The sequence below is a fragment of the Perognathus longimembris genome, chromosome 28, assembly GCF_023159225.1.
Source record: "Perognathus longimembris pacificus isolate PPM17 chromosome 28, ASM2315922v1, whole genome shotgun sequence".
Lineage (NCBI taxonomy): Eukaryota > Metazoa > Chordata > Mammalia > Rodentia > Heteromyidae > Perognathus > Perognathus longimembris.
In genome coordinates this window covers 62,521,453-62,532,962 of record NC_063188.1, presented here as the reverse complement: position 1 = coordinate 62,532,962, position 11,510 = coordinate 62,521,453, and the positions used below count along the sequence as shown (strand labels likewise).

At 44.2% G+C, this 11,510-nt stretch overlaps 1 protein-coding gene across 1 annotated transcript; it reads left to right on the top strand.

The window, feature by feature from the left end:
• The first annotated feature begins 246 nt into the window (after window positions 1-246).
• Window positions 247-6,285, top strand: LOC125343079 (methylosome subunit pICln-like). Its single transcript, XM_048335377.1, has 2 exons — window positions 247-354; window positions 5,549-6,285. The coding sequence occupies exons 1-2, from the start codon at window positions 247-249 to the stop codon at window positions 5,891-5,893; spliced, it is 453 nt and encodes a 150-aa protein (XP_048191334.1). The 3' UTR covers window positions 5,894-6,285.
• Window positions 6,286-11,510: the final 5,225 nt, after the last annotated feature.

Here is an 11,510-nt window from a genome sequence, read left to right as displayed (position 1 = left end):
GGCTCATGCCTGTAATCCTAGTTACTCAGGAAGCTATGGATCTGAGGATCATAGTTTGAACCCATACCAAGCAGAAAAGTCTATGAGACACTTATTTCCATTTATTCAACAAAAAGCTGGAAGTGGAGGCATGGCTCAAGTGCTAGAGTACCCAGCTTGAAATGTTCAAGCCCCAGTGCCAGCACACACAAAAAAGAAATAAAAAAGAAAGAAAAGAAGTCAGGCACTGTGGCTATAGAAATTGGAATGGAGAAATCTCCTGACCATGAAGAGAAAGTGGAGAACAGTGATGAACAGAAAAGGATAGAGGATGCTCATCCCAGCTGGAGGAAGAGTTTTTACTCAATAGAATTGGTATGAAAACAGTCACAATGGTGCTAGGGGTGTAGCCAACACTTCCAGGCAATGTGCTGCCAGAGTAGGGGAGGGACTAGGTTGTACAGGAAGTCTGTGTCCAGGAAGAGCCTGATTTTCGTAGATTCCAAGATACTGTTAGAGCCACCAGCTGCAATGCTCTCTGCTTGGGCATTCTCTTCCACAAGAAGGGTCCTTTCCCTACGGAAGAGATGTTATAAGAATCTCAGAGAGGAATTCAGAAGGACAGGAGGAATGTCAGGGCTCAAAGAAGTCATGACTAAGAGACATCTGATCTTTAGACTCCAAATACCACTTAGTAGCTGAATGTTGGTGACATTTGCAAGGCAGGTGCTGGTGGCTCATGCCTATAATTCTACCTGAAAACAGGAAGATTATGGTTCAAGGCCACATCAAGCAGAAAAAGTCTTCAAGGCTCCATCTCCACAGAGGGAAGATAGTCACAGTGGCTTAAGCCTGTGATTCCACTGACAACAAGAAGCCTAAAATATAAGGAACATAGCTCAGGCTCTCACCCTGACAGGAAACGGGACCATTCCCTAGAAATAACCAGCAAAAACAGAGCTGAGCCAGGTGCTAATGGCTCAAGCCAATATTCCTAGCTACTAAAGAGGCTAAGATCTGAGGATCATGGCTCAAAGCCAGCCGAGGGAAGAAAGTCCATGGGACTCTTCTCAAATGAACTATTTTTAAAAAAAGAAACCATAAGGCGCTCAAGTCGTAGATTGCTAACCTTGAGGAAAATATATCCAGGGATAGCACCCAGACCCTGAGTTCAAGCCCCAAGACAAGTACACACACACACACACACACACACACAAACACACACACACACACACACACACACACAAAACAAATAAACAGTGCCAGAGACACATTTCATCAGTATCACAACATCTTAACAGGTGTAAGGCCTAAACTTCCTGAATTCAAATCCCATACCACCAAGAGAAAAAGAAAGAAAATAGATTTGCAAGAGAGTGGACATTTCTTCTATCAGTGAGGCTTTCTAGGTTAAGCTTCTCTGGCTTGGTAAATTCAAACTTGGTAAATTCAAAGAAAAGTCTCATGGCCTAATGCTCTATGCTTCCCCATTCACCTTCACATCATTATCAGAGCTGTTCAGTCAGGATACAACATTCAACCTTGACTCTGGCAAGGAACAGCCTGGGTTTTCTTGGGCTTCAGCATACCTACGTGTACTTAGCTCCATCTAGAATTTTCCAAACTAGCTAATCCCCACTTGGATAAGATCCTAGAACTGGGAAGTCTTTCTCAAATCCAGAAGAAGAAAACTGAGTGTGAATTAATGTTCACAGCTCATGATGGACAGAATTTTAGGGCATCGCCTCAAGCATTCTCTTGAGTGTGTAAGGATGTGTGTGTGTGTGTGCAATCACTCTCATGCTTATAATGCCACATGGAAAAAAGATTTTAGATGTAACTAAAATCCATAATCAGTGGATTTTGAGCTCATCAAAATGGAGGTTATCCTGAGTGAGCCAAATCTAATCAGGAACTCCTAAAATGGACAAATCTTTTCAACAAACAGTACTGGTGCATTTGCACAGTTACTGTTGAGAAATTAAAACAACATAGGTGAATGCCAGTGGGTACACCTGTAATCTTAGCTACACTTGAGGCTGAGATCTGAGGATTGTGGTTAAAGCCAGCCAGGAGAGGAAAGTGAGACTCTTATCTCCAATTAAGTACCTCCCCAAAGCCAGAAGTGGAGATGAACTCAAGTGGTAGATCACTAGACTTGAGCACATAAGTTCAGGGACAAGGCCTAGGTCCTGAGTTTAAACCCTAGGACCAGCATGTGTGTTCTTGCATGTGCGCGCACACACACACACACACACACACACACACACACACACACACACCCCTAACAGGAACCTCATACCTTATACAAAAATTAATCAAAATAGAGAGTGAGCTGAGGGTATAGCTCACTGGTAAAGTATATGGTTAGCATGTACAGGGACTTGGGTTCAATAAAACATTTAGGAGATCATTGGGATTTAGGAACTGGTGAAGAATTCTTAAACTTGACAATGAAAAGCATGATCAACAAGAGAAGGTGGTAATAAATTTGACTTCCTCAAAAGTAAAAACTCTGTGACAGATCTTATAAGGAAGACAAGGCAAGCTACATATGATAGAAATCTACATAGAATTTATAAAGAACTTAGCTCAATAGTAAACAAAGAATAAAAAATAAGTGAAAAGCACAAGCAAACATTCACTGAGGAGAATATATAGATGGTAAATATACATATGAAAAGATATATGTTAAACTTTAGGAAATTGATAATAAAAACTATCTAGGCCAGGTGCCAGTGTCTCACATCTGTAATCCTAACTACTCAGGGGGCTGAGATCTGAGGATCAGGGTTCAAAGCCAGCCTAAGCAGGAAAGACTGTGAGACTCTTATCTCCAATTAACCACCAGAAAACTCCAAGTTGAGCTGTGGCTCAAAATGGTAGAGCACTAGCTTTGAGCAAAAGAGCTCAGGATCAATGCCCAGGCCCGGAGTTCAAGCCCATGACCTACAAAAACAAAAACAAAAATAAAAACAAACAAATAAAAAAAGTTATAGGTATACAAGCTGCAGCAGCTACTGTGGAACCTGAAATGAAGGACTCATAGGATCTCCATACTAGTTTTACAAGTACCTGAGATTCTGATTCTTTCAAAATACAATCCCTGCCTCTTTCCCTCCCTCCCTCCCTCTTTCCCTCCCTCCCTCCCTCCTTCCCTCCCTCCCTCCCTCCCTCCCTTCCTTCCTTCCTTCGTTCCTTCTCTTTGCAGTACTGGAAATGGAAAGTGCTAGACAATCACTTGAAGATCATGTAAACCACAACCTAGCCCTTTTGTTTTATATTTTGTCTTATAGACGATCTCCATTGCTTTGCCTTGACTGGCTTCAAATTCCTGATCCTCTTGCCTCCACCTCTCTAGTAGCTAGGATTAGAGGTGAGCAACACTGCAACCAACTAGTGCTCTCTTTTTGACTTTGCATAAATAATCATTCTGTGAACTGTTTAAGGATGGGCTGGTATGGCAATGATCTCCGGTTGGCCTTGAACAGTGGGGAGTAATCCCTGGCCAATAGCCTGGGTGGGGCGGGGTGGGGGGGCGGGAATGGGAACTTACGTTCTAAAACCATGGGCAACTGAATTCTGCCAACAATCAATTAGCTTGGGGGAGAACCCAAATCAGATGACTTGAAGCCCAGGGAAACAACTCTGAGCAGAGGACTCTAAGACTGTGTCTTGACTCTTGATGTATGAAAACCATGAGCTAATACATTTGCATTGTTCTGAGCCATTACATTTATGGAAATTTGCTACCTTAGCAATAGATAACTCATGCACAACCCTAAAGGCTGTACAACTCATTTAGCAACTGAAAACTTTGCGTCTTGGGGCCACATTTGGGACCTACACATTCTGACAAAAGAAAGCAGCCACATCAGGAGAGAGGAGCCAGTCACAGAGTTGAAACAGATGCTCATGGTCTCCCCACACACAAAAAAGTGACTTTTCAGTTTCAGAGTCTTGAACTGCCTCCAAATCAACCCAGCTCTATTGGCTGCTTGACCCTGCAGTCTGCTGTCACATCCCAAATATGCTGTTCACAATCTCAAATGAATTGCACATTGATGGCACTATGCACTTGCCCTGCTTCTCGCTGCAGAGTTTCAGCTGGAGCTAATTCCTTTTGCAACTTTCTTGGCCTCAGTCAGAGAGGTGGCCTTGCATCCAGGGTCCCAGCTGCTCCAGCAGCCCCAGTTCACAGGCAGTTGCAGTGAGCTAGCCTGAGCCTCAGACCCTGGCACTTTCTCCTTTTCTTGTAGGCACCACAATCTGGGCCATCAGGACACTCAGTCTGGCTCCTGGTGAATTCCAGAAAGGGCAAAGCAGAATAGAATTGCATAAGTGGGCTGGGAGCTTTCTTTCCATCTCAGTTTCAGCTGCTTGTGGCATGGTGGCTGTAGTAGTCAGCTAGGGCTGCCACAACAAAATACTACAGATTGCATAGCTTAAACAAGACTTATTTCTTTTCTCACACTTCTGGGGGAATGAGAAAGTCCATGATGTATGTGTTGGCTGATTTTGTTTCTGGCTGGAAGGCTATCATCTCAATATAGCCTGACATGGGGGTAAGAAAGATTGCTCTGGTGGGCAACAATCCTATCCAATCAGAGCCCCACTCTTATGACCTAACTTAACCTTTATCATCACCTCCTCATAATCTCTGTCTACAACTAGAGTCACACTATGGTTAGGGCTTTAACATATGAATATGGATGAGGCACAATATTCCATTCATCTCATTTGCCCTCTACTGGGCTGCCAGCAGTTACAAATTCTGTTCTAGTGCAGGTGGGTGAGGTTGGTGAGATGTGAAACCAAGAACCATCTGGCCATGTCCTCATGGACTTGAACAATCTCACTTCTACTTTGGGGGAGGTGATACTGTCCATAGCATAGACTTTGGTGTTAAATAAATGTTTACTCTTACTGATAGTGAGATCTTGGCTAAGTCTCTGGAACTTGGTTTGCTCACCTGTTAAATACATATATCTCAGAATAAGAAATGACACATAGAAAGTCACCATCAGCACCTGGGTCAGGGAAGATATATGGTGCAGTTTAGTGGCCGTTCCCTCTTGGACCACTCAGGCCATTTCCCACACCCATCTCCCTCACCTGTAGGCATCCTATGACTGACACACCCTGCTCTTCTTTGCTCAGCCAAGGCCAGAATCTCTGAATTGGAGATTCCACCATAGGCAGAGAATTTCCAGGAATCATCCCAGGATTCCATGTTCTAATTCCTGAAACCTGTAAATCTAATGAGCCATCTCTCTCACAGCTGTTATGTTTTATGGTCCATCTGACCTTATAAAAGGGAGATACAGTGGAATATCATTCAGCTTTAAATGGAAGGAAATTCTGACACATACTACAACATGAATAAGCCTTTAAAACATTATGGTAAGTAAAAGAAGCCAGTCATAAAACCAATAGTTGTGATTTGATTCCACCTATATGAGCTATATAGAATAGTATAATTGACGAGGCTTGAGAGTAGAACAGTGGTTTTCAGGCACACTAGGGAAGAGAGGAATAGGAGTTCTTGTTTAAAGACTACTGATTGGAGGCGCTGTTCACCGCGATGTGTGAGTGCCAAGCCCTGCACCCCGACCCCGAGGATGAAGACTCAGATGCTTATGACGGAGAAGAGTATGACGTGGAGGCAGACGAACAAGGACAGGGGGATATCCCTACATTTTATACCTATGAAGAAGGATTATCCCATTTAACAGCAGAAGGGCAAGCCACACTGGAGAGATTAGAAGGAATGCCTTCTCAATCTGTGAGCAGTCAGTATAACATGGCTGGAGTCTGGACAGAAGATTCAATAAGAGATTATGAAGATGACATGGAGGTGGATACCACACCAACAGTTGCTGGACAGTTTGAGAATGCAGATGTTGATCACTGAAAGGGCTTTCATCTGCTTTAAGATTCTGCTTGGAACTGTAGGAGGGAACTCAGTACCTCTTCCACTGTGGAGTGGGCTGGTGAAAAGCTTTCTTTCCTTCAAAACTCACTTGAACCAGTTCTTTCTCAAGACAACGATACTGAGGCAGGCAGCAGGTTGTCACCAGCAGAAGAAATTATGACCTTTATTAACAAAGGTGAATTAACTTAACCAAGGGGTTGCCTGTAGTTTATCACTTACCCCAAACTTTCTGTGTCTGGTCTTATCTGAGTAGGCCACTACTTCCTGCCTTTGCTGCACGTCTCTGACCACTAGCGGGACTCTGGTGAAACCCACTGGAGTTTGGGGTGTGAGTAGACAAGGGTGGGGTTTGCAAGAGAGAGTCTGAAGCTGAAATGATACTCTGGGACGTAAAGATATCTTTACCCTTAAGAGACAAGGCCAAGACCACACAGGAATTAGCCTCTGTTGTGTTCCACATGGACGTGAGTCTTACTAATTCCAGATGAATGAATTCAGGCCTTGCTGTCATCTCTGGAAAACCCCAACCGAATCCCACCACTGATGCAGTGGCTCTGCCCTGTTTTACCATCTGCTCTGCTCTGGCCTCTTAGGTTATAGCCTTGAATTTCCACTCTCTTAGGTTCTATAACAGATCAAATGAACTGCAATGATGTCTTCAAAGTCCTTTCCATGGTAATTGTTTTGTCTTTGTAATAGCTTAACAAATAAATCTAGGTTTTCTATAAAAAATAAAAAAAGACTGCTGAGTTCCACTTTGGGGGAAGGGAGAGGACAAAGTTCTGGAGATAGTTGATGGTGATGGTTATCCAACAATATGGATAGAGGCCATACTACTGAATTGTACACTTCAAAATGACTTCATGATGCTAGTGGCTCAAGTCTGTAATCCTAGCTACTCAGGAGGCTGAGACTTGAGGATCATGGTTCAAAGCCAGCCTGGGCAGTGAGACATTTATCTCCAACAAACCACCCAAAAGCAAGAAGTGGAGGTGTGGCTCAAGTGGTAAAGCATCAGTTTTGAGAAAAAAAGCCAAGTGACAGCATGAGGTCTTAGGTTCAGTTTCCAGTATCAACATATACATACACACTTGCATGTGCAAGCAGACATACAGATACACACACACACACACACACACACACACATACACACACAGGGATTTAATGATATATTTTAGGTATTTTGCCCCAATAAAATAGGAGACTATCTGGATGGACCTAATGTAATCAGAGAAGCCCTTAAGAGCAGTGAACTTTCCTCTAGCTGGTGGCAAAAGAGAAAGGCAGAAGGGAAAGCCAGAGAGACATGAACTGCCTGAGGAATGGTTGCTGCCTTGAAGATAGAGGAGGGCACCTGAGAAGTAATGCAGGTGACCTCTGTCAAAGCAGTGAGTGACCCCCAGTGACAGCCCACAAGGAAATGGAGCCTTAGACTTTCAGCTACAGGGAAGAAGGAAGAGGATTCTGCTAACTACCCAAATAAACTTGCAAGTCAATTCTCATTCAGATTCCAGCTGAAACCTTAGTCTTATGAGTTTGAGCAGAGAAACCAGCTAAGCCCACCCAGACCCCGATCTATAGAACCTCAATCAATAGGTGTTTTAAGCTGTGAAGCTTATGATAATGTATTACAGCAGGCTTGCAAAGCAAACACATAAACCTGGGGATTTTAGAACCATGTCAGGTTCCTAAAAATGTGTTCCTATTAGCTTTATTTCTGCACCAACAAGTTCAGCATATTTGTTGAGGGCTCCTATGTACCTGACACTGAGCTATGCTTTAAGTATGAAGGAACCAATTATAGGTGGACTCCAGAATGTCCAGCCTGGCCCAAGGACTAGGCCAATGTTCTTTCCCTCTAGCCAAGGGCAGCCTGATCTCCAGAAGAGTACTCTGACCTATTCTAAGAATCCCCGAGGTCTCTCTAAATTCCTGAATGCTTGGTTCTACCCTCTAATGGAAACTCTGGGAGTGGTGGGAAGATAAAGACAAGAAGGCACAGGGCACCAGTGATTCACACTTGTAATTCTACTCAAGAGGCTGAGATCTGAAGACTGATGTTCAAAGCCAGCCCCAGCAGCAAAATCCAAGAGGCTCTTATCTCCAATTAATCACCAGAAAATTGGAAGTGGTGCTGTGTCTTAAAGTAGTAGAGTACTAGCCTTGAGCAGAAAATCTCAGGGACATTACCCAGGCCCTGAATTCAAGCCCATGCTTGACAAAAGAGAGGGGGGAGGGGGAGAGAGAGAGATGCCAAAAGCCTAAGTGTTGTAGATACTGGCCAGAAGCATTGTGGTGGGGTTGAACAAGGCTCTCAACATCTTAGGACAGGCTGAAGTCCGAACAACTTAAATCAAAAGATCTTCTTGGGCTTCTGAAAGAAGAAGAGTGGAAGAGGGAGCTGGGGGCTGGGGTTAGGGTGAGGTTGAAGCAAGTATCACTTGGAGCCATTTTCAGGTTTTGAAGTGGGCATTTGAAAAGGAAGCCAACACAGTGACAAATGACACGACTGGCAGAGGCATTTAAGAGGAGTAAAAGACTTGGTCTGCAAAGCAAAAAGAGCTGGAGTGGGTTCTGCATGGAAAGGCCATGGAGAAAGGGGAAAGGCAAAAGGGGAAGCCTCAAATCTGCCCAACTCAGCAGAGATGCTGGGGTGGGGCCTAGTCTGTGGAGACCTAGTCCCTCTTTCAGGCCCTCCTGGGCAACTCTGGGGCCTAAGCTTTGGGGAAAATGCCAGGGGGTGGGGCCAGGGACAGCTCAGCTCTCCAGCCCCATAGCAGCCTTTCTTGACTCACTGGTAATCAGTTTATGTATTTATTTGCAAGATTGGTTTCTGTTTCAGTGAGGGGGAGCTTGGCTCCATGCCCTTGGAGCCCCCAAGTCTGAGTTCAACACCCCCATAAGAGATACACTGTCCCATTTGGCTGACTTTGCTCTGCCCTCTGTTCCGTAGTCCCCTGACAGTGGACAAATAAGGTGTTTTTTTTTTTTTTGGGGGGGGGGGGAGTCTGGTCCTGAAGAACTAGCCAGGGAAGCAAGGGGCTCTGGTTCCTTGTAGGCAGGGACATCTGGGGTGGGAGCAGGGAGGGTCTGGGCAAGAACTCAGGCTCTGTAGGAACCCTGAGAAAATCAAACTGAAATCCTGCCCAGGGAAATCCACAGTTGTCCAACAAGAGTTTCACTTTAATACATGTGGTAATTTTTTTGTGCTTATTCAGACTGCAGCAGCTGCAGAGGGAGAGGCCCATGATGGGGGACCATGAGTAGGGAGCTGGGTGGCAGGGTGGAGAGATGGTAATGGCTGGGTTGCTACAGAAGACCAGAGCCTAGTGAGGACAGGGGGTGAGGTGCAGGCAGTTGGGGCCTCATAGAGTAAAATTACGGGGAATACAAGACTGAAGTAAGAGGAGAATGGGATAGGGGCAGCTGAGGAATGCAGTGAGAGGCCTAGTTGGAACAACACATTGTGTGGGGCAGAGGAGAGAGGGTAGGGAAGAACAAAGCTTTTGCTCTTGAGGGACACAGTCTGCTATAACAACTCAGCAATTGAAGTTTTTTTTAATTGCAAAACTGGGAAGAAAATTCTGGAAGGTCATTCTCAAGGATATGAGAGGTACACTTGAATGAATCATCAGAGAAACCCTGCAAAAGAGGGTTGAGTTTACAAATTGAACTGAGAAGAACCTGGTAATTCAATGGGCTCAAGATCTGTCCATCCTCTCCATGTTATCAGTGGACTGAGAACTGAACATGTCCCTAATGAGACAGTGGGACTCAGTGAGTGCTACCATTGAGGCAGGGAGTTTTGAAATAGGAAGAGGCAGGAAGTATGTACTTTGAAGGGAGCTAAATTGAGTCTTAGAACTAGAAAGGATCATTTGATCCAACTTCTGTTTTACACTCAATGAACTAGAGTTCAGAGGAGGGAAGTCATTTGTCCAAGGTCACAGAGTTAATGAGTGAAGCAGACAAACAGGCTTCGGAAAGAGGCCATACAGGCAACTAGAGAGAATGGGTTTCAGGTAATAGCTCATATAAGGTCTGGAAATTCTTGGCAAACATAGTTGGACATTGCATGCTAACTTCTGAGCTGACTCTACTTCAAAGTCCTTCTTAACAGACTACACAGGCAACCACATTCAGTGGGCCAGCCCTGTCCTGGAAAATGGAAACAATCTGTACTTTCAAGCCTAAGATATCATGTCACAGGAAGGTTGACTGAAATGAGGGCTGCACAAATGGGGGATACCATCTTGATTGAACCCATCCTAAGTTAAAAATGTTGTCAATTGAAAATACATTTAATACATCTAACCAATGAAAAGACAGCCGTCCATGTACACCACAGTCCATTTTGGAGTATTGTGGGTTGTCTCCCCTATGTGATAGCCTGACTGACTGAAAACTATAGCAGTGCCCAGCACAACTAGAGACTAACATACCACATTTTACCAGCCCCACAGTGGATCAAAATTCAAAGTCCAGTTTCTACTGAATGCATATTACTTCTGCACCATTGCAAAGCTGAGAAGTCATGGGAAACTGAACCATAAGAAACTGAATCAACCCAAGTCAAGGACCATTTGTAAGTTCTAATTTCTAACTGTTTTAAAGTCTATATGGGTACATATAATAGAAAGAAGACTTGCTGGGAGGAAGAGTAAGAACCAGGATTGCTCTGGAGATCCGACACAAATTCATATCCTTCCTTCTAAACATGAGATTCAGCTTCAGTGATTAGCTGCCTCACTTTATCTCCTAGTACCAGTTTCAAGTTACCTGGAAAGTCTATTGGGCCAGCCTCAAACAGACTTTTAAATGCTAGAACAATAATGGACAGAAGATGACAGGATCACATAGCATAGGATGGACTTGGTCACTGCAGACTGGGTCTATGAATGAGGACATTTCCATTGAGTGGGAATCAAGATGCTTTCAGCCAAAAGTAGTTGAACACACACCATGAAGCAACTGAAGCTACAAGGAAAATACATTGGTCTGATCAATAAGACGCTCTGGGTTAGGGAGTCCTGTGGTTGGGAAATTCATCAAGGCCCTAGTGTATTTCTATCAGTTACACTTATCTAATGGGCAATGGCTGTTGAATATACACTCAACAGGGACCTCCCCTGGGGTGTCATTTTAGGCTACTACTGAAAAAGATACATTGCAGAGATATTTTAGGCAACCCTAAGTGGAACAAGAGAAACAGATTGTAGGAAGGTAGCCACTGAAACCATTGAGAAGTAGCAGAAATACCTGCCAAACAGCCTGACCTGTAAGAAAGGCCTCAGATGGGCTTCATAAGATAGTCCCTTCCATACTCCTGGAGCTAGTAGGATCCACAGTATTTCCCTCAAGGACCAGTAAAACTTCTTAGGACGCTGTAGCTTCCCAAGGCCTGTGCTCCCATCTCCCCTTGCAAAGATAAATTAATAAATCAGACTCTGAAAAGGACAGAGAATCCCACCAGCTCTAATGGTGGCACCAACCCAAACATTCTAGGCAGAGTCTGAATAACGTGGTAGATCATCCAACTCAGAGAGGACTGAGGCCAAGAACAGGAATGGGGGATTGAGTGCCCTATTGTCTGTGC